The sequence below is a fragment of the Fusarium oxysporum genome, chromosome I (genome assembly GCF_013085055.1).
Source record: "Fusarium oxysporum Fo47 chromosome I, complete sequence".
NCBI lineage: Eukaryota > Fungi > Ascomycota > Sordariomycetes > Hypocreales > Nectriaceae > Fusarium > Fusarium oxysporum.
In genome coordinates, this window is record NC_072840.1 from 568428 (window position 1) to 594374 (window position 25947).

The window sequence follows — 25947 nt, forward strand, 5'->3', positions numbered from 1 at the left end:
TCAACACATATGGGTAATATACTCTTTGCCCCCACTGATGCCTAAGTACTAGGTTTGGCTGGAAGCGTGAGCAAGGGAGATATTTGAAGATTCTACTTTGTCTTGTTATTCTTTGCTTTTCGTCACAATATTGTACACCCCGGTCCTGTCTCGGTATCTATATTATTTTCACCTGAACTACTATCAAACTCTTCTTCACTTGATAATAGCAACCTCACTTTTCTCTGGTTGTTCTTATCAATATCCTCAAAGCCCCTCTTGACCATTCTGACATCAGAAAAGTAATTCAAGCCTGGGAAATCAGTCTGATACTCCACGAGCAGCTTTTCAACTTCCTCGCGTCTGTAATCATCCAACGCAGCTAATGACAGCGCGAGAGGCGAAGCCACCGCAGCAGCTGCAATCGGCCGATTATAGCTGGCGGCTCGGCCCAGTGCAATACTCTCGTCAACATAGCGCTTAGCATCCGCTACGAGGACAGGGTCGCCATCGTAAGACCGTAGAATGCGATTCAGAATAGCAGCCATCGTCAGCATCGCTGCGATCGCTGTATGGAAACGCATCCCCATTCTTCTCTGAAGAAACGTTGAGCCAGATGCTTTGGCTTTAGCGACTGCCTCTTCAGCTGCTTTGACAACTCTCGGGTGTTCTGTCTGAACAAGAGCATATGCACACTGGATCTGGTAGAGGTATCGATCGGGATCGCGGATGAAGCAGGACATTTCGCCCATAGTTCCGATGTTGAGACTTGCGAAGGACGTGCCATCTCCTGATTTGAGAGGCCGTCCGGCATCGCCTAGGACTGAGAGAGCTTGCCAGAACCATGGGCCCAGGTGGATGTTGGGGTTGGTGAAACTCTCAAGGACCTGACGGGCGTGAGGACATGGGTAGGGAATAGGGAGAGAGACTTACCACTATGGAGAATATCGTTTGCATGAACGGCTTGTCGGAGGGATTAAATTGGGACTTGAGGATGGCGTTCTGAAGCAAGTATGCAAGCACTTCATGGTGCTTCGAGTTAACACTGCCAGCACTCGCACCACCACTGCCAAGCCATTCCTATGAACAACCCAGTTAGACTTTCTATACCACGGTAGAGTAGGGGACTTACCTGGCAGATCGAGATTAAGTAGATCGAGCACATATTATCCGCTGAAAACGCCTGCGCAGGATCTTGCATCGACTCCCTCAACGCCTTCAACGCAAAAACATACTTATCCAGAGCATCAACCTTTGAAACACTCCTGTCCTTCAACGGTCTAAAGCCTGTTACAAACGCTGTGATAGCTGCATCAAGCGGTTTACTCGATCCAACGTGGCGTGGCAAGTCTTTGACGAACCATCCATACGTTGAGATATCATAGCCGGGGTTATCGAACTCAAGGATATGCACCAAGTTACCCGCCACCAACGTCTTGTCATTACTCAGCGCCGAAGACGGTCCAGCCACAGTTTTCGTGTGTTTCTTAGCGGCTTGAGTGTTCTCGGACTTGAAGACGAAGCGCTTTACACCACTTCCTGTGCATTGGAGCTTGAGACGTGTGCATCTCGCACAAGCCGGTTTAGCCTGATCGCACTGATCTCTTTAGTGTCCCACTCGTTACTATGCAAGCTCTTGGTATGACATACCTTTTTCTTCTGCTTGCGACACGCGTCGCAACCTCGAGCTGTAGGAACACCAGCCATGATTGATATCGCGGGGTTTTACCTCAAATGAACAAGTTTGATGTTTGGTTGCATGTTATCCCCCGCTTACTCGCGCCAAGCAGCTAAATTGTCTGAGACGCGCGGCTTAATAATGGTTTGTACGACATGACAGTGATATCTTCCAGCTTCCACGTAGTTCTATCACTGAGAACGAATACTCTTATATAATCCTGATATATAAATCTGGAAGACAATGGCTGTGAAGCGGCAGGAATATCGCCTCTCTCCAAAGAAACAATCAATGAGGTTCGCCATAACCTCAACCCAATCTCTCAGGCCAAGACCTCTCTAACAAATCATGACGACGAATAAGATGAGTCGTAGCGTACACTGCCCCATACTAACCGCTTCTGGCCTCATATCGCGCTGATCCTTGTGAATATCTTATTAAGCTTGAATTAGCCTCTTGATCAAATTCCTTGGCTTGAATACGGGGTTTGAATTACGTGTTTCTCCCTGCATAAGTAAACACCGCGGGAAAAACAAAGCCTTCCAGACTCTCTAATCATGAGATTTTTCGGCACCTCGGCAGTTTCCTATTTTGAACCTCGGGTTGGTCGTTTCAAAGAATGGTCAAACCAACAGTTTAAATGCGGATGATCGGCACAGCCAGATTCCCGTCCAATAGAATCGTTGGAAATCGTCATGATACGAGATGACACCCCGGCATTTGCACAAGAATGACGACGTAGAATGGACACAGCCACGAAGGATTCTGCTACTGTCACATTTCACTGTGAAACCAACTCAATAGCTATGCAGGTGCCTGGTCGTTCAATTCGTCCGGGCAATTTTCACCGTGGGCGCCAAGATGTTTTTGGCATGCCAAGCTCGCTTGGCTTTTTTTGGGGGACGGGGAGTCTTTAAGGAGGGTTTTGCTGTTCTTCTTTGACATTGTTTTTCCTTTGAAATTACTGGTAGACGTTCTTTTGAGGCTAGGTTCGGTTCCTGATTTCAGCTGAGCTTTTTAGGCCCTCAGTTTTGCCTTGCCAGTTGGGTCCCCTCATGCTTCGCAGGTGACACTATTCATTATGGGCATGGCGCCCCTTAACCTTGTTGACCCCGTTGTGGGCTCTGCGACTGCTGCGGTGGTGTTCACGACGGTGTCGCAGTATGTTCCTTCGAGACGACTGGAGCTGTGCTCTGAGATGGTCTGTTGGGCTGTTCTTCCGTTCCTCTTCAGATATACTGCTCTACCGAACACCCGGGCGTCCTCGCCTTTATTGAATGATCCGCGGAAACAGCGTCATTCATCGTTGTCACAATGGCTTGTTGCGTTTAGTATCGTGGCGGCTGCTTTTTATAGAGCTGAGAGTAACACTATTGGCTTCTATGTAAGTTGATTATGGGATACTAATCCGGTGAGACCGTACTGACAGCGATGAAGCCTCTTTTGACCCCTCTTCTCCTTACAGTACAGACGTACTTTCAGCCGAGCATTTCGTCTGATCCAGTCCCTACCTCGCCTCTCATCAGCACCATCAAGGGGACAACACTGGTAGCTGTCCTTTCAGCGTTCTCACTTTCAAACGGTGATATCTTCGGCTCCCTAATATCGATCATATTGGTGGCTTCTCTCTTTATTGTCTACAGCATCTTCATCCCGGGCTTCACGGTGAAGGTATTGTCACTGTCATCAGTTGACATCGAGACGAATATCAAGGCCATTGCAGGCCGAACCATGGTCCTCCTTCTCATTGCTGTGGCTTTCCAGACTTTGGTTCTCGGACCTCCAAACAGCAATATCATTCTCGTGCCCTTTACGGGATTAGTCAAGGCCTTGTCTTGGTTCTTTACCATTCAAGCCGTACGTAGTAGACCTGTCAACCAGCTTATACAGACACTAACAAACCAAGGCACGACAAACATCCTGGTGCATAGCTACCACGATAGGAACCTTTGCTATCGCCTGCACCAGAAATCCCTTCTCACAAACCTCTCAACTTCAAGCCTTGTCTCACGTCGCAGTCTCAATACTCACCCTTTATCAAACAAGTCAACTCCTCCCCAAACAATCCAAGGGCAAAGCTCTCCTTTGGTCCTGCTTATCGGCATCTATTATTCCCTATCTCTACAACGAACACATGATCCACGACGCAACATCCTCAGCATCCGCCGTATTCTCCTCTCAATCTCATCCCATCGAATTACTAGCCCAAGAAGCAAAATCAGTCTTCGAAAGTCGGTTAAAAAATCAATCTCGAACGTATCTAGCAGCAGTGAAGCAGTACAAACAGCGATACGGTCTTGATCCACCACCTGGTTTCGAAGCATGGTTTGAATACGCCCTGAAGCACAATTCACCTATCATCGATGAATTTGACACGATTCACAGCGCCATATCGCCATTCCTGAAACTCAGTGGGAACGAAGTTTCTGAAATGATTGGAAAGGTATATAAAACGCCGCAGAGTGAGGTTTGGCTCTGTCAGCTTTCGGGAAAGACTGCGAAGACAAAGTGTCGTCATCCGAGTCGTTCTTACGATCGTCATTACAGCTATATTTTTGATAAGTTGTTGTGGAATCTTCCAGGAGTTCTGCCAGATGTCAAGTTTCTTATCAATCATTTTGACGAGCCGAGGGTTGTTATACCTCCACAGGCAGGCGACGTCGACAAAGCTATCCGGCTGAATGACATGTCAATGCATCCGACTTGGGACTCTCTAACGAAGTCTTGCCCGCTACACAAGACCTATCGGGATGACCAATCTGGCCTCGAGACATTCGGGCTACCTTTTGTCAGGGATCACCTCTCCGAGTCAGATTTGTGCAAACATCCAGAGTACAAAGATATACACGGCGCTTTCATAAGCCCAAAGACGTTTCGTCTCATTGAAGGTTTAGCACCAGTCTTGTCAACGGGTGCATTCTCAACAATGGGCGATATTCTCTTTCCAAGTCCAGCATACGTCGAAGAAGAGTTTCAGTACGACAAGACCCACGATGTTCCATGGTCAAAGAAGAAGAACAACTTATACTGGACGGGTTCAACTACCGGAGGTTACGCTCTCGACGATCAGTGGAGGAACCACCAACGGCAGAGATTCGTGGCTTTGGCGCAGAACCTTGGGCATCAAGAACACACATACCTGAGGGAGAAAGACGGCCTGATCAGCAGTGTCAAGTCATGGTTCCTAAACGGACGGCTATACGACGTCGGCTTTACAAGAATCTTCCAATGCGACCGCAAATTCTGCCGCAATCAAAGCACATTCTTCAACATAAAATCATGGGCCGACAAAGACGCAGCATTCCACTCAAAACTCGCATTCGATCTCGACGGCAACGGAATAAGTGGCCGCTACTACAAGCTCTTATCCTCAAATACACTTCCCCTTAAGCAAGCTCTTCTTCGAGAATGGCATGATGAGCGGTTGGTGCCGTGGGTGCACTACATACCCGTCAGTCAGAGCTTGGAAGAACTACCTGAGCTGGTGAATTACTTGACGTTGAACAAGGCGGGACAAAAGGTGGCAGAGAAGGTTGCGAGACAGGGGAGTGAGTGGATGGCTAAGGCTGTGAGGGAGGTCGATATGACGATTTATACTTGGAGATTGTTGTTGGAACTTGCGAGGCTGCAGGATCCGACGAGGAAAGGGACTTGAGGCTGATCTCCTCTGCCTCGAAAACTTGTAACATTTAATAACCATATTAAGAATAAGTAATCCAAAGTTATATTGAACTTACCCAAGTTTTTTGTTTGTTTTGGGTAGAGGTCCAAAGTCTTGTTACCTCCCCCTTTCTTCGTCTTTGCTCTTCAACCGTCGCCTGTATCTCCTACTCTGTCATCTGTCGTGGTTACAGATTCTGGTCTGAGATTCAAGGCATCAGTCTGTTGAAATGGTGCCTTCCCTGAAAGAAGCATGCCTCCCGCCAGTGTGTGGGAAGCCGCTTTCTTGTGGGGGCAGGCACATATTCGTTGAACTGCCAGAGAAGCGACAAAAGGAAGGGGTGGACTGTATACCATGATACACTGCTTCTTCGACCTCCACGTCTCTCAAGCTTCTCATCTTCTTTCATCACCATCATCAGAATCCATCATCAAAACAGCACGTTTATTCGTCGGCATCAGCCCATCAACTCTGTTCATTTCTACATCCAATATCGTTGCTCGCTCACAAACATTCACACTATCAATCATGTCTCCAGACCCCCCATTTCGCCTTATCGACCTAGAAGGCCCCCACTCCAGTGTGTGTATCGATCCCGACATGCAGCCTTACTGGAATCTGTTGCTCCAGCGTCGCCTCGCGTGGATCCGGCATAACCGCGACACTGCAAACATCGACCTACATAACTTGTTGCCTGGCCCCGACGGACTTCCAACCTGCAACAACCTCCCCTCCGAGCCCGAAGGTTTCCAGCCAATTCCATTCAATAAAGATCGCGCCAGTTTTCTCGACCTCAAATTGCTCTTTCAGCCTGCCAACCGTGTCTGGGCCCAGGAGCACATCGTCGAACACGATACCGTCGAAAGGGTCACGAGGATCCTAGAAGAGAGATCAACGGCAACTCATCTCGTCTGGGATAAGGTCCTCGATTGGCTCATGAACTTGGATGTGACCAGAGACATCAAATCTCTTGATCTGATGGAACGGATTATGGACGCGACAAGGGTGTACACGAGGGACTCTAACCAACTTACGTACCTGGCCAGACAGCCACACTGTATTTTGGAGTACAAAAAGTTCTGTCGCACGTCGTGTGTCCAGACCATGTGCCGCATCATCGGACTCGACGTGGATGATAAGTTTACCTGGTTAGACCAGCCGTTCAAGCATAAACGACTCGTGTGTCGTGAAGACCATATTCGCAACATCATTCAGCCCGCGCATCAAGCTCTTTCTGGAAAGATGGATAATCAGGTCGAAGACATAACCGCCTATGTTGCTGAGCGTGTGAGGGATCTACTAGAAGCGGAGGACAATCTGGCACTGCTTAGACGACTTGACCACGAGTTGGTCGTCATGATGCATCAGGTCCGCAAGATGCAAGTATGAACTTACATCCATGAGATAGGTCAAGAAGCATCCATGGGATATGATTTGATAGTGACTAGGCTCAGGGTAGATTAGGCGTAGTTGGGCTCGAAAGACATGACTACGATTACAATCAACAATAGAGATATGAATTGCTGAACCCAAATATGGAATCCATTGCTGGTTGTGTAGGGTAACACGAAGCTCAAGATGCTCACCATGGCCATATCAGTAATCAACAATTAACCAAGCCAACCAAGGCACCCACGGACACATCCATAAGCGAAACTTGTGACTTCTTATTTAAATGACAAACCGACTTGTCCAAACTTGGTATAAGTCAGTAGACGTGTAGATTGGTCTTTTTGGAACCTACTCTCCTACTGTACTACCCCAGGCCACCATTTAATGAACTGAACAAGTCTAGCCACACCGTCAAACTAGAGATCACCACTTTAGCCAACATCAAAGCTCTGTCACTCAGGGGTTTATCCGCTGTCAACGGTAGAACCGGTGGGTGGTTAGCACGCGCCGGACAAGAAGACTAGCAGGATTGGCATCTTTTTGACGTGATACCCTTTCCTTTTCGCGTCGATCACGGACACGATGCTTTGACCAATCTGTCAAAATACCGATCTGGTGGCCATGGCTTTTTCCGCATTCCTTGACATTTAATTGTATATCGGCCAACTTCGTCATTTGATGTGCTAGACTGGCCACTAAAAATGTCACTCTTGAAGAAAAACTTGCGTCTAGGCACCCGCGATTCATCGGTAGTGGCGGAGTCTGGGCTTTTTTTTTTTTTGTTTTTTTTTTGTGTTGGTCAATAGCGCGCGGTCTGGAACTTGAGTTAAAAGTGGATTTTGTTGGAAAGGATGATAAATTGGGTGATCGTGTTAATTCTACGAGATTGTGTTTGCGAAAGGTGGGTAGTGAGATCGGGCGATGTGAGAAGTGATAGGGCTGATGTATGTACCTTGCATAAAGCTGTGATTTAAGTGCTGATGATGTTTGTTGCGTAAGTGGCACAAATGAGGAAGCAAACATTTGCGTGATCATGAACTTAGCTGTACGAATACTTCACATGTCAGTTATCTAGCTGGTCTTTATTATTGCCTTCGAACAAATGAGCAAGTTTACCCCGTAATTGAAGCACGTGTATTGCTCCGACAAATATAAACAATGGTAATGGCAATTTCCAACTTCCTGTTCGGAGCAAGAACTGAGATTCACTTTTACCTAGTGTCAGTGGAAGATTCCGATTTCGTAGACCCAATCAACGTCGCTCGATCTTCAGGTACGCGACGACCCCTTTGCCTAGCTTCGTCTTCTTTCCCCCGTTTCTGCCTAGTCCACATCACCAACACTTGAACGTACTGTCCGTGTGCTCATTCTCGTGTTGTTAATCTTCCAGGCGCCTTGCCGTGCAGGCTTACCCTAGATCCCGTGTGGACAAATGAGGCGGAAGGATCCATACGTGAAACCACGACCTCCCAGTAACAGTCCTGAAGAAAAATGAGATTTTCATTTGGGTGTTTTAAATTGAGATCTTGCTGTCGCATCATGATATCGTAATTGATTGAACGTTTCACGCCTAATTGTGGATAGAATATTCATGACCCAAACACTCGGGTGCCAGTGACAGCGACTGACAACCAGCGGAATTGCTCCGAAGTACAGTAGCGCCGTCCGAAACGATGCGGTAATTTGCTTCTCCATATCACTCAAGCCAATTGCATGTGTCCGATCTGTTGCGCGCCTCTCTTTTATTCCCCAATTAATTGCCACTGCCAGACCCAATCTCCTGGGTTCGGACTGATTTTGGCATTTTCCCGAGTCCTCCTCTCTCGTGTGGTGTCCCGGTCTGTTGGGACTAGACGGGGTCTGTGGCTGGCTGGTAGTGTAGTGTAGTGTAGTGGATTGAGCTTAGGGGATTTAGTTAGTGCAGACTACTGGGTGGGAGAAAGTGCACGCGGGGACAAAATCAACGGCTCGAGAGAGGGCCAGATCTAAGAAGAACCGTGGTGGCGTCATGTCCGAGCACTGCTTCTGGCACTGACCAAGCGGGAGGGGATTGTCGGCGAGTGTGCCGTGCCACTGTTGGTGTCAATTGCTGTCAAGAGTGTTGGGTTTGTGTGTTGGTAAGGAAGAAGACATCTAGATGATTCTGATTGCAGCGCTAATTACAACAGAGTTCATCGACAATACCCTCTGTTCAATAACGACGCAAGCCACTTTTGCTTCCCCGGTGTAAATTACCCAGCCGTGAAGTGAAAGCCACTTCTTCGCGTTTCCAGTGCGGGCAGATTGACAGCCCCCTGTAAACGCCACGAAAACACCTGGAGATACGGGAGGCTCTACGCGGCCGATGCGATGCGCACTGATACTAAGCCAGTTGGTGGTGGCTAAATAAACACGAATGGACAGATAAGGTGTGCGCATGCACATAGGGACAAAAGAGCACAGTCTAGACAGTTTGTTTCGTTGGTAAGTGTGTGCGAGATTGCCTTTCCGTCCCGTGCCGTCGTCCATCGGACTTTGTAATCGTCCAATGTTACATCAGCTTTGTCTTCGTGTGAGACGTCAGATTTGCAGAAATACGGGATGTGACATGTTCATTGTTTCCCTTGCTTCCTGCGGAGTACGGTATCTGCTTAAACGGGGTTTGGTATTATTGGATTGGATGGTTTTTCTTGCGGGCGCGATTGAGTCTGGCGTCATTCCAGCTGTGAGGGCGATACTTTTTTGTTTTATTTCTCGGGCTTAAAACGTGACGGCTGGTTCAATTGAGAGAAGAAAAAGCAAAAGAGTCTCAGTTACGCATGCGCAACGGTTGCATAATGGTACGATATATCGTCACTTTGTCTTTTGTAAAGCTCCCTTGCATTGAATCCTTCGAGATACTTGCAGTGAGGTTGGCAGTGGAGGTTGAAGCAGCACAGCAGTGGAGGTTTAAGCAGTGGAGGTATAAGCAGGGCGATGATCACGAAATACTACAGATCAGATTTGGAATGAGAGATAACATGTACCAGTTTATTAACTATTGATCCTCCCAACTTAACTTAACTTAAAATGCACCAGGAACCTGGAATGCGGCACAGCCGGGCGTAAAGCTTATCATTTCTCGAGTGCCGTTTGCGAAAAATGGAATGGAAGGCATCAGAGCGCCCAAGGTATTTAAACAGAGTCGTGAGCCCAAAACCCACTTGGCCTCAACGCCTCCAAAGTAAAAAAGTGGTGCGGAGAACGGGAACGGGTCCCGGTTCTTTGGGACTCTCACTTTTGGCAGGAAATTGATTCATCGCATTTAATTGACTTGCATATTATGGGGAAATAGCGAGGAAAAAGCAATATATCGATGATGCCATGCATGGATTCATCGTAGGGCTATGGGGTAGCAGTTCGTTTACGACAGGTCTCCTCTCAGTGGTTCACGTCAAGGAAAGGAAAAGCAAGCTGCATCACAAGGGATGAAAAAAAGTTCGTCCTTAGATGCGGCCCCTTTCTTTTTAGGGGGAGCTAGACCTTTAGCGATGCCTTGATCCGGACAGAGTTGAGATTTGGGGATCTTGGGATGATGGAGGTAGACAAACTTCGGGGCTTGGTTGTTACGAGTCTAGACTTTGGCTGGAGTAAACCACTCGGGTATGGTTTCCCCTTGCATACGCATACTCCACGTGGCAGTTGTTTATACAGTATATCTGCAGTGTTTATCGCCTGTATCTTGAGCTGGGCTGAGCTCGTGATGGGGCCCTGTATATATTGGTAGCAGGTATAATAAGCAAGGATGACTGCTTACTGGCATGTTTACCATACTACGTAAATTGCCATTCATGCGTAAAGAAGGTGGTATTGACGTGGCTGGAGGTGGCATTCAGGTTTCCAATTGATACCGTCCAGTCAATTCTCTCATTCGGTTATCTCACGATCCATATGTTACAGTGGTAGTATTCGTCCAGTGGAGAGAAGGTCAGGGGTCCGAGACATCAGCGCACTCAAGAAGCAGGGAGATTTTTCGCATCGTGACTCAAATGCAAGGGAAGAGCCAAGATATGCATACATAAACGAGGCTTTCCTTTCTTTTTTTTTTTTTGAATCATTTCCTCTTCCTTCTCTTCTTTCGCGATTAAAGCGATTGTCAAAAATCTCCCTCAAATCCATGTCCCTGTTCCGCGTTTGGCGCCAGGAACGCTCTCTGTATTCCCGTGGTTTGCTCTGCTCTAGCGCCAGAGTCTGTTGCCATGGGCTCACAGAGGGGGATTGTTCAGTGGCTCGCAAACTAAACCCCCCCATATTGAGCAGATCTTTCCTGTAAAGCACCCTTGCGTTTAAAATGTTTCAGGCGAAAAAAGAGAGTCACGACCCAACAGTACTGATGACCAAGAGGAATATCCATTTTCTGCAGGTTCTCATTTTGCACCCATGGAATCTCACAGGGTTCCTTTTCTTAATCCCGACTCGAACTTGTGATCGTGATGACCCCCTTGTGCTTCACGCTACTGTAACCGCGCTGCGCTACTGTCGACACTAACAATAGATCTGGACACAGTGTAGCCTCGGCCAAGAAGACGGCTGAACAATAACGTTGCACTGTGAAATGTGTGACACGGACTCTGTGAAATTTGCTGACGATTGGGGACAAGCCCTCTCCTCTCCCCCCTGTACCCCTGCAAAGCTTAATGTGAGCAGGCCCTACTCCTCGGGTGACGATGTGATTTGTCCCCGGGCTGTGCCACCGTTACCTTCAAAATCTTGTCACTGTCAAGTGTGTCTTCAGTGCTGAGATTTGAGTGTAGTCAATTATCGTGGTTGCATGCGCTTCGTCCGAGCGTACATGTCTTTATTGCTTGTGTGGTCCCTGTACAGTACGTAGCTGCTGCACTACTCTTTGGTTTCATGTTTGCGATATCTGATGTATCTTTCTCCCCGTCTCTCCCTGCCGTTATTCCCAGTATTTTTCTATCGGATCGTTATCTTTCCTTGCAGCTCATGCCTTGAATTGGATATCGTACTTGGCCCAGGCTGGTAATAAACCCGTCCCTGTTTACTTAACGACATAACATCGCGTCGCCCAACTTCCCCTCACCATCACCAGAGACCCAGGGTCCGTGGCACTTTGTCTTACAGTCAAAGCGCCGATCTGCTCTGTAACAGGGGTTCCCCTAGCTTGTCTAGCTCGCCTCGATGGGAGCTGACGGGTGTGGACCCCCCTGTGATCTTGGCTGCATGGGCGTGCGCTACTCGTTCAGGCCGGCAGATCCGTTCCGCCTTAGACGACTTCCGTCAGGGACTAGACCTGGGAGGCCATACCAAAGCACACTGCTCTCCTCCTGGGCATTTGCTTGGATGGGATGTACAGTGCGGTACCTGACGGTAGGAATTCTCGACTGGCATGCACCAGACCTGATCTCTGGGTGTGGAACTGGTTCGAAAGAGAAAAAGCGCCATAAAGGCTGATTGACCTCCCCATTTTTAAAGCTAAAACAGCTTTGTATCTCTTTTCGCCCGCAAGCACAAAGGGAACAAGATCCCCCCCATCTTGGTCTCCCATTCGTTTTTATATACAAAATAATGACCGCCGTGGGAACCGCTCAAGCTGCTGCAGAGAGACACGACAAGGAATACTCTTTCATCGAAGCCCTTGCTCTAGGTCCCCGCGAGTCCTTCTCCCTCGTATCAAAGGAAGCTCTTGGCCTGCCCTCGTCTCCGAGCAGTCCTGTCCTCGCCGTCGCCCCATCAATCACAACCGTTGCTCCATCTATCGCACAGGTCACAACCGTCACACGACCTAGAACTCCTCCTCAGAAGAAGCAAGTCGTTCCTGTGTCTTCACAGGTCCACGTTGCTGCTAGTCCTATCAAGAGCCCTACTGCGCCTGGCACATCGCACTCCTCGCAGAAGAGAGCTCCCAGTGTTACCACTAACACTACCACCGCCGTCGCTACAGTTCCGAGATCGCTTAACAGCAAAAAGAGTAGCGTCATGGCCAACTCGACAAAGGCGCAGAGCGCCTGTCTGGAGCTATGCCACAAGACCACGGCGCTCGGCGACCGTATCTCGGTGCGCATGCTCGAGTATCTCACCATGGTGACCAAGCAGCCCCACGGCCTTGACACGCTCGCCCACGACTTCCTCGACACATGCGAAATCCTCTTCTCCATTGAAGCTGGTCTCGGTGAGTGCATCCGCAACCAGCAGACGTTCCCCGGCGACGTCATCTCAGAGCTGAGCAAGAAGTTCCGCGTGACGCAGGCGGATTTCCAGCTGCTGGACCAGATGCTGGGCAAGTTCCTCGAGAATGAACGTAAAGGTGCCATGGGCCGTATGCGTCGTGGCTGGGGTCGCATCTTTGGTGATAATGACATCGAGAAGATGATCAGTGCCCTTGGACGCACGCGCGAGAGTCTGCGCATGAGTGCGCTTATGTTTCAGTGGAGTCTGGGTAATGAGAAGATTGAGAATGAGCTTGGTATCGGCTACACTGGCCTCGCTGCCGCTCTCGACCGCATGGATACCCGTGCTGGTATGGCGCCTAGATCGAAGCTCTCTGACCACGGTGGTTCGCAGTACAGACCTTCTTCTGCGTCGCAACATCGTGGCGTGGAGGGACACAGCGCCATGTCGATGGGTTCTCAACCCCCATTACCTCCCCTCCCCTGGACGGAGCGATCGTCGTCTATGCGCGAGGATACCCTCGCTGCCTCACTGCACAACGATGCTCGTTCATTTACCGGTCATCATCACAACACTGCTAGTTCAATCGCCTCCAATGAGCGATATCACTCTGGTACCACCGCTACCTTTGACCGCATGAGCACCTTTGACGAACACCACGAGACACGGTCGCATCACACTGCCGTGTCAGATAGTGAAGCCTCTCTCGAGGAGCTTTCGGGTCTTGATCTCAACGGTGGCACAAAGGTCGTGCGACTCAAGGCCGATCCCTTCAGCATGCCCCGCTGGAACCCGAGAAACACCGTCGGCGCCGACGCAGCCAACCTCAAGTCCGCTCTCCTCACCGCCGTGCGCGGCAGGAACCACAAACTCATCGAACAGCTGCTGGATCGTGGTGTATCTCCCAACACTGGTCCCGAGCATCTCGCTCTTAAGGAAGCTGTTCTCAACAGCGACGCCGAGGCTGTTCGTCTTCTCCTCCTCTTCGGTGCTGATCCCAACGGCACTGATCGCGATGGTGTAACACCGCTCTTTGCCTCCGTGGAGAAGTCTTTCCTCGCTGGTGCCGTTCCTCTCCTCAAGTACGGCGCTGATCCTCGCTTCGCTATGGGTGAGGATAACGAGACTGCCCTTGCTGCTGCTTGTATCGCCAACAAGGTCAACTTTGCTCACCTGCTTCTTATTTATGGCGGTGACCCTAATCAGTTGACCGCTACGGGCGAGACGCTCCTCAGCAGCGCTATCAACAAGAAGACGCCCAAGAAGTTCATCGACCTCATCCTCGACTACGGCGCTGATCCCGATCTGAAGAGTCGTGAGGGAAAGACCGCCTTGTTCGAGGCCATTCAGAACTCGCGCGTCGATATCGTTAACAGTCTTCTCGACCACGGCGCAAACCCTAATTTGCCTGGCCCCAAGCACATGCTCTGGCCCGCTACCTACCAGAGCGCCTGTCTCCAAGTTCTCCTGTCCCACGGCGCAGACCCCAAGAAGGCACCCGGTATCATGGAGCTTGCCGTCAGTGTCAACAACATCGAGTCAGTCAAGGTCCTCCTCAACGCAAAGGTCGACCCCAACCAGAAGAAGGACGGCGTCTACACGCCCCTCTGCACATCCATCCGCGACAACCGCCCTGACATCTTCCACCTCCTCCTCGCCAACAAGGCAGACCCCAACGTCCCCGCCAGCGAGTATCCCGCCTTCAAGTGTATCACGCACAACCGTCTTCAATTCCTCCCCCCTCTTGTCGACGCCGGCGTGAACCTCAGCTCTCCCAAGGGCATTGTCGAGACTGCTGTCAGTGTTAACAACATGGAGGCGCTCACATGGCTGCTTGAGAAGGGAATGAACCCTAACGACAAGAACCCCAAGGGTCACTCACCGTTGACGACTGCTATTCGTGAGAACAGGGTCGAGATGGTGGACTTTTTGCTCAGCAACGGTGCTGATCCTAATGTTCGCGGCCAAGACTGGCCCGTTTGCATGGCTGTCCGCAACCCCCCTGTGCTCAAGCGCATCCTCTCCGTGCTCGCTGAGCCCCGCGCCTTCAAGGGCGTCATGGAAATGGCCGTCGTTGCCAACCAGCTCGAGTCCGTTAAGCTCCTCCTCGCAGCCGGCGTGTCAGTCGAGGACAAGAACGGCGGTGTTTTCTCGCCTCTCACATCCGCCATCCGCGAGGACCGCAAGGACATCGTGTGGTTCCTCATCAACGAGGGCGGCGCCGACATTAACGCCCCCGGCGAGCATCTCCCCGTCGTCAAGGCCCTGCGCCGGTACCGCGGAGACTCTGAGATTCTCGAGTTTCTGCTCGAGCACGGCGCTGATCCTAACAAGGTGTACCGTGGATGGAACGGTGTCATGCAGGCTGTTGAGAACGGCGATGAGCAGATCCTTCGTCTTCTGGGTGAGAAGGCTGGGTTTGATCTCGATGTTAAGGATGAGCTTGATCGAAGTGTCACTGAGATTGCTGCTTCGCGAGGCTGGGATGAGGCAGTTCAGATTCTGAAGGAGTATGCCATGGTAAAATCTGTTTAATTTACGGGGTCCGTGTAAGATGATGAATGCTTGGGACTGGGATGGGGTTGGAGTCTGCGAGATTGCTTTATGGGAATTGGACTGGACTGGATTGGATGGTTTGCCTGGTCTTGTGTCCTTTTTATATATATCCTCTTTGTTTACCTTGGGCATTTTCTTTTTTTTCTTCGTTTTGTTCATATCCCACTGGTATAGTAATACCATGTATCCACTTACATTTTCTTTGTCAATCTATTTGTCGACGATAATACAGATGAGTTTTGAAGCATCATGATCCCAACTGTGAATGTCTCAATTGAGTGCGCGCCACATGTTGCATTGACATGCAATCTTGACTTATCTATTCGTTTAAATGCCATAATTTATAGCCTGTTTCCCATGTTGACATGAACCGACTTGATCTGCGTATACGCCTCCAATCCCGCCTCACCAAGCTCCCTGCCAATTCCACTCTGCTTAACACCACCAAACGGCACACGAGGATCGCAATCCTGGCTACTATTAATCCAGACCATTCCCGCCTCAATCGCAGCAGCAACGCGATGAGCCTTTTCCAAATTCGTCGTGAAAGCAGCAGCGCCAAGTCCATAAGTCGTATCATTCGCCAACTCAATCGCTTCCTCCTCAGTCTTGAACGTCGAAATAACAACAACCGGACCAAAGATTTCTTCGCGGAACACTCTCATAGAGGGCTTGACGTCTGTGAAAACAGTGGGAGAAATGTAAAATCCCTTGTCTGAACCTCCGACCTTGAGGGGATGACCGCCTGCTGCGACTGTGGCGCCCTCTTTTTTGCCAATGTCAATGTACTCTAGGATTCTCTCGTATTGAACTTTGGATACCTGCGGTCCCTGATACGTCTCCTTGTCCCACTGGTTACCAACTTTGCTAACCGTGTTCAGCGTATCAATAAATTCCTTGATGAACTTCTCATAAATAGTCTCTTGCACAAGAATTCGCGACGTCGCGGTGCAGATCTGTCCTTGGTTCGACATGATGCCGAAATGCGACCACTTAACAGCCTGATCGAGCTCTGCATCGTCAAACACAATCAACGGGGATTTCCCGCCCGTCTCGAGGGTGATGTTTTTGAGCGTTTTTGCTGCGACACCCATGATGCTAGCTGCCGTGGCTGTTGACCCCGTGAAGGCGATCTTGTCAACCAATGGATGCTGTACCAACGCAGCGCCCGTGTCCTTGCCCAGACCATTGACAATGTTGACAACACCAGGTGGGAAACCGGCTTCTTTGATGAGCTCTCCCAGGACAAGAAGACTTAGGGGCGTCTGTTCCGCTGCCTTGATGACAACTGTATTTCCACATGCAAGCGCAGGCCCAAGTTTCCACGTCGCCATGGACAGAGGATAATTCCACGGGATAATCTGCGCAACAACACCAATCGGCTGACGAATTGTATACGCAAACTTCTTCGGCGTTGTGTTAATCGTCTGACCGAACGTCTTATCAGCCCAGCCGGAGTAATAGCGAATAACGCCTACGGCCTCAACGAGATCATTCTCCAGCGTCTCAATGTACGTCTTGCCGTTATCCCAAGCGTCAATTGTAGCAAAGAGCTCGCGCTTGGACTCAATCAGGTCGGCGAGACGGGCCATGAGTTGACCTCTGTCTGAGGCGGGGAGATCTCTCCATGATTCATGGCGCAGTGCGGCCTTGGCTGCTTTGACGGCTTTGTCAATGTCTTGAGAATCTGCAGATTGAACTGTTGCAATTTCTTGTTCGGTGCTGGGCGTGTTAGTGGAGGTACAGGGAGTGAGGGGGAGGGGAGCTTACGCGGGGTCGATTGATGTGAGGGTTTTGTTGCTTGATGAGGGGACGAATTCGTTGTTGATGAAGAGGCCGGTTGGTTGAGACCATTTCACTCCGTTGGGAGCAGTGAGTTCAATTGAGGCAGCCATTTTGGTCTAGAGTGATGAGATGAGCTGGTTGGTGTAGATGAACCTTGATGCCTTGGACGAGCTTGGGAAAAGGCTTCTTGTGCTTGGACAATTGATATATCTTGTATGGCAACTGACTCTCAATTCAATCCGATATAGACTGATGAGAATGGCGATTGTTTCCGTTGTCTTGATCGCGCAGACCTTCTCTTTTTAAACCCCGCGCAATCATCCCCACTACCAAGATAGGGAAGTGAAGCCTACAACGACAGCGCTACCTTACACTACCCCGCATCTCCATCGACCTACTCACACTGGGCAAAGAATTACATCCAACCGACACTTCATATCATATGACTCAAGATAACAGAGAATATTCTTATTGTCTATCAATTATCTCATTATAGACTAGCTTATGTTTACTTTCGACTCTCTGCCTCTTCAGCCACAGCCCGAGGAATCTCTTCATCAAGCCCTGTCTCGCTTGGCTTCCAGCCCAAAACTTCAGTGGCGCGACGGGGCTTGCTTCGGGCATTGCTGCCGAAGAAGACTGAACCAGCGGGGAGTGCAGTGTCGACTTCTGGTTTATACAGTTCTTCGACTTCAAGAGTATCGATGAGTCCTTGGTCCTTTGCTGCTTTGGCGACTCTATCTGAAATATCGGCCCATGTCTAGATTGTTAGCTTTGTAAGGCTCGTAGAGCGACTTGAACTTACCAGCTCGCCGACACCGGGAAGATAAATACCCTTCTCACCCCAGACATTCTCATCCTCACTTCCCTTTGCCCCCTTCTCAGCTAAAATGGTGAATAATCTTGCGAGGTCAGCGACGTGAACATTTGTCCAGGCTGCTAAACCGCGACCCGCTCTGACGGCATGGCCTCGCTCGATCGCGACTTTTGAGAGTGCGGGGATTTGAACGCTGCGCTGCTTAACTGGACCTTGACCCTTTCCGTAAATAATGGGAGGGAGGACGAGGGCTGTTTTGATAGACGGCGTTTCTTTGGCGATTTTAAGAATGTAGTTGTCTACCACGCGAGAGTCGTGGCTGCGGATGAGGTCCAGAATGGAAGAGACCCTATCGAGATCATCCCAGACTTCGCTGGAGGGTTCACCAGGCTTGAAGGACGGTGAAGATAAGTCCTTGACAGGCAACAAACTCGCACCAGAAATTTGAATCAAATAACCTATCCATCGTCAATTCGGTCCTTCTCATTCAAAGTATCATGTCTCACCATTTCCTCTCTTTGTCAATCCCCGATGAATCGCCTGCAACGATCCAATATGCTTATTCGACGCAACATCTAAGTTACCTCCGTCAGCAACACCACACCACCAAAGTTTCATGAAACATCACTGACTAAGTACCACAGAAGCTCGTGAAGCCTCCTGTTCCACGAGCGCACTTTCATCTAGGTCGCCCACCACAGTACGCACTTTCGGATACGCCTGCGAAATGGTCTCAGCTGCGTTGGCGTCGCGCACGAGCGTGGCGATGGTGTACTCGGGATGAGCTTGTGTGAGCTCGTGGAGGAGCTGACCGCCTACGTAGCCCGATGCGCCGGTGCTGCAGTTGTTAGTAAGCAAAGGGAGAAGGGGTTTGGGGTCTTACAGAAAGATTGAGGTCATTGTTTGTGTGTTTACGTGGTGCTGGGAGTGCTGTGCTGGATGGAGGTGCTGCAGCTATGGAGATGGGGTTTTATGGGTGTATGTTGTGTCACGAATATTATTAAGCTACGCACCGCTGGAATTACGACACTGCGGAGATAATGGCGCATGAATTACTTGTTTTTATTTGCATGCGCATGCATTTACCAGCCACTCGAATAATGAATGATGTTATAAATGAGGCCAAATGTAGTCGTCGCGGAGACTTGCCTTTTTAGTGCCTCCCAGAGGATCCATCGCCTCCAGATGAGGAATGCGACATTGCAAAGTGGAGACAAGCCCGTCGCTGGCCGTATCACCAACTACCACTGAAAGAAACAAAGGAATGGGACCAGAATCTCGAAAAGGCTTCTTGGCTTTATGCTATAAATGTTGATACCTGTATTCGAACGCACGACCTGCAAAAACGAAGAGTGGCGCAGGGAAGAGCGTTTTAGGATTTTAGGTGCGGACTTATAGAAGGTTTATGGGTTCATAGGTAGATACCACTGCACCACCCTTCGTCCAAGGTATATAGAGTTATTTTGGAATATGAGAGTAGCGTATAGAGCGAGGAAGATGGAATATAAAGGGTAATCCTACAAAGCATCAACTACCAACTGCGCCTTCAGAACAGAGCTGGCAAAGAACGGTTAGCTGTTGCTGTGTTTACTGATTTCGCTATAAGCCAAAAGAATGTCATCGGAGATTTGAATCAAAGGCCTTATCAATTTGGGCCATCAGCGGGTCACAAGTTCCGGCTAAATTATGAACCTGTATATTCGAGCCTGCAATCTATGAGAATAATTCTTCATCACGTTTGTTAACTTCTCCATAAATGGGACAAGGCCTCACTTAGACCTTCCCTAATGAAATACGTAATTGCATTTCTTTCCACGATATACCGGCACTTTACCAAGAGAAGGTCACGTCAAGAAGCATCCCACTATAGGATCCTGTAGACGGGAGAAGTCGGGTGTTGGATTGAGAGAGCCCAGGGTATTGGCGATCCAGATGAGCTCGACTCACTTCCACAAAATCCCACCTGCTATAGCGCGTCCCCCGCCCATTACGCAGGAACTGCCTCTATTCAAATCGGTGATGATTTGCATAGTGGCGGTTCTGGATCACTTTGCAAACCGCAGTGTCGTTCAACCATTGTTATACAAGATTTTAAGTGCCTTGCTTGACCCTACGGAAAGGGGTTTGGAGATTCTTCGCTCGCAGTAAATCTCTCGTCTGAATGCTTGGAGATCAACTGCATGCATTCGAGGGTTGAGTGATGCTGTTGAGAAATACAAAGAGGATATGCTTGGTCAGGGGCACATACTCCCGGGTTACATGCCCGCGAGTGACACGCCGCATATAGAAGCGTTCGTTCTATGGTTGTTGAGGTCCAACACTGACAGCTTCGAGACTGTATCTTCCGATGTTGCTGGCGTGGCAACTTGCCTTTACAGCCTTGGGATTGATATCTTGAGTGTTGAATGAGGCATGTTTGCATCTAATCCAAGGGGCTCTTGTCACGTTATATACTCCAGAGAGCCCTTCCTCCACGATTGCGCAACTCGGGCCCGGATTAGTGCTGCAATACTCAAACGTAATGCGACAATGACTGTCTCGCTAAAACACCCACCAGAAAGCATCAGTATCTTTCCGATTACAGCAGAGGCTAAAAACTTCTGTCGAATGGCATGGAAAGAAGGAATCAAGGCGGCTGCTGCGGTTGCAATTGGACTTCGAAAGTATTCTGATAGGTCCGACGGGTTTCTTGTTGTGAACGTTGAGGAACCACTTGCCCAGTTTACCGACATTCAATATTCAATCTTTGCTCAAGGCGCAGAGGTCGAGTGTACATCAACGGGAATAATGAGTCTCGCGGAGAGCCTCGGTTTGGTGCTTAATCAAGAGTTGATCGAGGGGCTGCAGAACTCTCTACATCGAATGCCAGAGGACATCCTTTCCTGGTTCATTGCTACAATTAAGGGTGATACAAGGGCAATGTCGGATGGTTTCGGCATCACGGACCCAAATATGACTGACGAGTCCAAGGTGGATGGATTCTGTATACTCCAATCATTCTTTATGGGCTATTATTATTATATCTTTGGGAGGCTAGTGAACACGTCAACACTGGTCTCACAAACCGTGGAGGGTAGCTGGGGTTTTAGATCAGAGAGTTTTCTCCATTACATGAAGGTCGCGAAGAATGAATTGCCACCCTCAAACATGAGCGACTGCCCTTGGACTATTTTATCCCACAAAGGCATAAACCCGAGACGACTTTGGGGTCTCTAATTGGCATATCAACTTAATCCAGCGACCTTCACTAGCTCAAGCTAACCTCCAAATGTCCCTCGCCACGGCCACTCCGATAAGCGGCTACCCCACCCCGCGGAGACATTCCCTTTTCGCCATCTCATCAACAGCACAATAACACAACCTCCCTCCCCCGGGATCAATGTCCCTCGTTAGAAGAAGCAATCAACCCGCGTCTCATTTCATCTCATCTCATCTTGTGTTGCTTCTCCACTTTCCTATCTAAGATGCCCAAAAAAGTCGAACGAACACGTACCTTCACAGGCTGTCGAACCTGTCGTTCGCGCCACGCAAAATGCGACGAGGCTCAGCCCGAATGTGGGACCTGTAAACGACTGGGGCTTGTCTGTGGAGGCTACGGAGCACGGCTGTTTTGGATTAGGGATGATGCTGTCAGGCCGGAGTTGCAGCAGAGTCATCGGGGCTCGGAGTATCGGTATCCACTATTCTCCGGTAAGTGCTCCGGTCCGGCTGGAGAACTGATGACTGATGAACATAGAGAGTGAGAGACGTTTGATGAGTGATGAGTTGAAGGGGAGTTTGGGGAAGAGGACGGCGTTGGCGTTGTTGGCGGATATTGATTCTGCGTGTGAGAAGAGTGATGTTGGAGATGCGTTGATGAAAGGTCCTTTTGGAGTCTTCCAGTCTGTTGAGGAGAAGGAGTTGACGTTGGATATGATTGAGTGTTCTCCGGATACTAACACTGATAACACATCGACGAGCATGTATGCCGAGACTGATGGTTTCATTGAAGAGATTCAACGAACAGACTGGCCAGATCAACTGCCTGATGATGACCTGGATATCTTTACACATTCGTTGGATCCGAGCTTCAACATCAACTCTGAAGAGATGACAGCGGGTGATCAGATGCATATGCATGATTCTATGGCAAACTTCTTTGTCGATGATCCAATAGGAGCTGAAGGACTGGCACTCTTCAGCCCAGGCTTCATATCTCAAGTCATGGGCAACGACACTACTGCACAAGAAGAGAATATCGACCCTGGACTTCAAGCTTCAATGAGCGAAGTCGTTCCATACCCAAGAAACATCACAAGCCACTCCGGCCTTCCAGAAGAAGCAGAGCCATTACTCCGCCACTACAGGCAACACATCGCCGGCCAACGCTCAACCATGCAAGCAAAACGCAAGTCCCCATGGGAAATTATCTTTCTTCCTTGTGCCCTCGAGACATTTGCTGAGCTATCACTCTGGAACGAAGCTTCTCATACCCGCTCTTCGATCTTTTATACTCTGCTTGCTCATAGTGCACTGCAACTTCACATGTCCAAGGCACCGAATTCTTTATCGGCGGATTGGGAAGAAATTGGATTGAAGAATCATGAACGAGCGCAGAACCATCTCCGGCAGGCGCTGCAGCATGAGATGTTTGGGCCGAGACAAGCGAGTTACAAGGAGCTTCTGATGGCTATCCTCGCCATGGCCATGACTTCGGTAAGTCTCCCTATCCCCATTTATTTGATCAACAACTTACCAAAGTCAGTTACACAACGGAGCGCGCGCATTCCGTATCTTCCTCCTCGATGCAGAACGCCTCATCCGTCTGCGCGGTCTAGCACACCAAGCCCAAAATCCCTTCAAATCACGTCTTCTGCACCATATGTACACTCATCTTCGTGTGATCGCAGAGAGCATATCCCTCTGGAGTGAACCTCTGCCCGAAAGCTCTTCAGAGATCCAAGGCCGTGAGCAATTCCGAACATTCCGTATCACAGAAGAGGGTTTGAACATAGGTCTTGATCCCGCTCAAGAAAAGACCGATGAGCTTGGATACAATGACATCCATCTTGAAGTCCAAGGACGCTGGACTCAAACACTTTATCCGGTTATTTACGGCATTCCTGAGTCTCTTATGACACTGCTATCGCAGACTGTGTCTTTATCTAATGAGAAGAATCGTCTGGAAACTGTCGCGCGCTGCAACCCCTCTATATCAGAAGCCCTCTCCAAACACACCAAAACCCTCGAAAACCGAATCTGGGCATGGCCCTCGACCCTCGATCCCACTGAACCCGTCAAAATGCCCACAGGGGACGAAGACCTCGTCCGCCATCCTCAAGTCCGCTCCATGACACTCGCAATCCATCAAGCTCTGGTGATCTACTTCTACCGAAGAGTGTACGACATGAACGCCATGATCTTGCAAGACCTGGTGCGAAAGACATTGGAGTATCTTGAGCCGTGTTTAAGTGAGTTGATCGATGACCAGGATTTTGCTACGAGCTTGGCGTGGCCTGCTTTTGTGGCGGCTTGTGAAGCTGTGAGCCCGGATTTGCAGGAACGAGCGCTGAAATGTTTGGGGGTTACGGATGATAAGGGGGTTTATTTTACGAATAGGCCGGCGGGGGTTGTTGTGCCGCTGATTTGGGAGAGGAGAAAGCAGTCTGGGGATTGGACCACTAGTTGGCAGAGTCTTGTGCAGGAAAGTCTAGCATAGATATGACATTTACCGCTCGATTCTGTTCTCACACTCACAGCGACATGTTTTCTTAAGCTCCCATTAAGTCATTTTGTCTATTTTACTATTTTAAATCATTAAACTCCATAATGCAAAGTCAGATGCGTTTAAGCCAGCTTGACACCAGCATCCTTCAGAAGCTGCGCAAGCTCAGCCCTCTCATCATCCTCCAAAAGAGCAAACGGCTTTCGCAGACCTCCCGTCTTCCAGCCCTGCAACTCCATGCCAGTCTTGATACCAGCACCATAATGATGCGCCTCCAAAAACTTGCACACAGGGAAGATCTTGGACCAAAGCTCACGTCCCTTCTTCAGATCACCATCAACAGCGATAGCGTTCCAAAGCTGCACTGAAAGTTCGGGAAGGACATTGGTGGTTCCCCAGACTGAGCCCTTGGCACCGGCGCAGAGACCGTAGAAGGTCAATGTATCCCAGCCGTTGAGGGCGGTGATGTCGTTATGATGGTGGAAGAGAAGATCTGTAAGAGCGGGTGCATTTCCAGAGGTATCCTTAAGATACTTGACTCCAACATCTGAAAGACCAGCGATCTCCGCAGGTGACAAGCTTACACCGCTCGCACTGGGAATGTTGTAGTACATAATCGGCAATCCGCTCTCCTTGTAAATCTCACCAAACATCTCCCTCAACTGCTTCAAGTTTGGCGCATCGTAGAACGGCGGCACAATCATAGTAGCAGCGGCTCCAACTTCAGCAGCGTGCTTAGCGAGCTCAACAACACCGGAGGTAGTCAGGTCGCCGATGCCAGCGACGACGGGGACACGACCAGCAGCTGACTTGACGCATTGGTCGAGAACATCTTTGCGCTCTTGCAGGGTGAGGGCTGTGAATTCACCGGTGCTGCCGCCGGGGACTAGGCCATGCACGCCGGCGGAGATTTGACGCTGGATGTGGGCGTCGAGGGCGGGGAGATCGACTGTGCCGTCGGGTTTGAAGGGGGTAATGAGGGCGACTAGGATGCCTGTGAGTTCTTGGGGGGCCATTGTGATGTGTTTGACAAAGTGACACTTGGATGAGTGAGTGAGTGATATGAGATGAATGTTTTAATGATAAACTTTTGATTCTTCTTGTCTATTATATGCTTCTTCTTTCTATCATTTCTTTACCAATTGGTATACCCCGCGTTGCTCTCTATCAGTCTCGTGAAGATGGTCTCGTCAAAATAGGTAAGTCTCCACGACGTGGGCGGAGATGCTTGCCAACCGTGTTTTGGTGGGGTATCAGCTGCCACACAACGCCCAATTTCTTAGACCAAAGTCAAAAGAGGCAGAGAAATGAAAGAAGAGCACCATATTAGTAAGATTTCTGGCCTTCCTGTTTGGGAGATCTTAGCTGGGTCAAAGCACACGGGATCGTCGCAATCGAATCTCCGGCTTACGGCCTGTGCGAAGGCAGCTTGCAGTGGCTTGGGTGTTTTTAAGCACCACCAAAAGGAGTCGCATAGTTAGCCGTATAATAATAAACCAAACTCTGGAGATTTTCAACGTGTAGATAAATGGGTGCGTCTGTTACCAGGCCCACTTCATTCTTTGGTGCGAGCTTCTTGACTATTTAGCAGCAGCTGTAACAGTGGAGGAAATGGTACAGGACATCGATATCGAAGGTCCAGCATTTCTTATCTTCATATCTGATAGGAAAAGGACCTCGGGTTGCCGGAGTGCAGAGTTCGATGTGATTGGCATCGGAGGCGGTGTCTTCTCATGTCTTTGTCGAGTTACTAAAGTCGGATCAGAAAGGCATAAACCAGTGTCCGGTATTTCCAGCTTGTTGTTCTTTTTGTAGAGAATTCGAGCTACTTGACTGATTGCTGGCCATAAGCTTAAACTCTAGGCCTCAAACAAACATAACGAAGACACGATATTAATTTTCATAATAGGACACAGCGATAGCTGTTTGAGTTCCTCGTGAATCTTGACGAGAAGGGCACTGGCAGCGTGTTAGTCTCGGTGAGAAATTGGGTTTCTCTGCATACTTACGTCTGATCTCCCTAGAGTCCAAGTAGTATTAGTTTTTCATAATGTTTAAGACAGGCCAGGAGCTGGTTAGTATCTTTGCTATTAAATAGCCACTTAAGTACTCGAAGGCCATAGAACAACATAGCGATAGACGCGGGACTTAGCTTGAGCTTTTTTGACCTTTTAAGGGTCGCCAAACAGCTTTGGAATGAACCCTGACGTTTATGAGATAATAGA

The 25947-nt window shown here is 49.3% G+C and overlaps 9 protein-coding genes across 9 annotated transcripts; 5 read left to right on the plus strand and 4 right to left on the minus strand.

Moving 5' to 3' along the window:
- Positions 1 to 122: 122 nt before the first annotated feature.
- On the minus strand, positions 123 to 1686 carry FOBCDRAFT_254908 (uncharacterized protein; the record flags this gene model as incomplete). The annotated part of the gene is made up of 4 exons (XM_031180476.2): positions 123 to 866; positions 913 to 1059; positions 1112 to 1576; positions 1630 to 1686. The coding sequence occupies 4 exons, from the start codon at positions 1684 to 1686 to the stop codon at positions 123 to 125; spliced, it is 1413 nt and encodes a 470-aa protein (XP_031041244.2).
- An 820-nt stretch (positions 1687 to 2506) lies between these two features.
- FOBCDRAFT_209973 (uncharacterized protein) lies at positions 2507 to 5393 on the plus strand. Its single transcript, XM_031180477.3, has 3 exons — positions 2507 to 3041; positions 3095 to 3514; positions 3564 to 5393. Exons 1-3 carry the CDS (start codon positions 2739 to 2741, stop codon positions 5310 to 5312), a joined length of 2472 nt encoding a protein of 823 aa, XP_031041245.2. The 5' UTR covers positions 2507 to 2738; the 3' UTR covers positions 5313 to 5393.
- Positions 5394 to 5846: 453 nt separating this feature from the next.
- On the plus strand, positions 5847 to 6707 carry FOBCDRAFT_194217 (uncharacterized protein; the record flags this gene model as incomplete). Its single annotated transcript, XM_031180478.2, has 1 exon — positions 5847 to 6707. One exon carries the CDS (start codon positions 5847 to 5849, stop codon positions 6705 to 6707), a length of 861 nt encoding a protein of 286 aa, XP_031041246.2.
- Positions 6708 to 12168: 5461 nt separating this feature from the next.
- Positions 12169 to 15661, plus strand: FOBCDRAFT_209976 (ankyrin repeat-containing domain protein). The gene has a single exon (XM_031180480.3). The coding sequence runs from the start codon at positions 12258 to 12260 to the stop codon at positions 15393 to 15395; it is 3138 nt and encodes a 1045-aa protein (XP_031041248.2). The 5' UTR covers positions 12169 to 12257; the 3' UTR covers positions 15396 to 15661.
- Positions 15662 to 15672: 11 nt separating this feature from the next.
- On the minus strand, positions 15673 to 17449 carry FOBCDRAFT_209977 (aldehyde dehydrogenase domain-containing protein). Its single transcript, XM_059609295.1, has 2 exons — positions 17187 to 17449; positions 15673 to 17138 (listed from the first exon to the last, which is right to left on the minus strand). The coding sequence occupies exons 1-2, from the start codon at positions 17309 to 17311 to the stop codon at positions 15758 to 15760; spliced, it is 1506 nt and encodes a 501-aa protein (XP_059466523.1). The 5' UTR covers positions 17312 to 17449; the 3' UTR covers positions 15673 to 15757.
- A 253-nt stretch (positions 17450 to 17702) lies between these two features.
- Positions 17703 to 18923, minus strand: FOBCDRAFT_246430 (uncharacterized protein). The gene is made up of 5 exons (XM_059610779.1): positions 18902 to 18923; positions 18651 to 18856; positions 18525 to 18593; positions 18007 to 18476; positions 17703 to 17961 (listed from the first exon to the last, which is right to left on the minus strand). The coding sequence occupies exons 1-5, from the start codon at positions 18916 to 18918 to the stop codon at positions 17710 to 17712; spliced, it is 1014 nt and encodes a 337-aa protein (XP_059466524.1). The 5' UTR covers positions 18919 to 18923; the 3' UTR covers positions 17703 to 17709.
- A 1027-nt stretch (positions 18924 to 19950) lies between these two features.
- Positions 19951 to 21234, plus strand: FOBCDRAFT_234980 (uncharacterized protein; the record flags this gene model as incomplete). Its single annotated transcript, XM_059610005.1, has 3 exons — positions 19951 to 20140; positions 20210 to 20418; positions 20482 to 21234. The coding sequence occupies 3 exons, from the start codon at positions 19951 to 19953 to the stop codon at positions 21232 to 21234; spliced, it is 1152 nt and encodes a 383-aa protein (XP_059466525.1).
- Positions 21235 to 21436: 202 nt separating this feature from the next.
- Positions 21437 to 23761, plus strand: FOBCDRAFT_313357 (fungal-specific transcription factor domain-containing protein). The gene is made up of 3 exons (XM_031180484.3): positions 21437 to 21708; positions 21755 to 22713; positions 22763 to 23761. Exons 1-3 carry the CDS (start codon positions 21483 to 21485, stop codon positions 23714 to 23716), a joined length of 2139 nt encoding a protein of 712 aa, XP_031041252.2. The 5' UTR covers positions 21437 to 21482; the 3' UTR covers positions 23717 to 23761.
- An 83-nt stretch (positions 23762 to 23844) lies between these two features.
- Positions 23845 to 24738, minus strand: FOBCDRAFT_266495 (uncharacterized protein; the record flags this gene model as incomplete). Its single annotated transcript, XM_031180485.2, has 1 exon — positions 23845 to 24738. The coding sequence occupies one exon, from the start codon at positions 24736 to 24738 to the stop codon at positions 23845 to 23847; it is 894 nt and encodes a 297-aa protein (XP_031041253.1).
- Positions 24739 to 25947: the final 1209 nt, after the last annotated feature.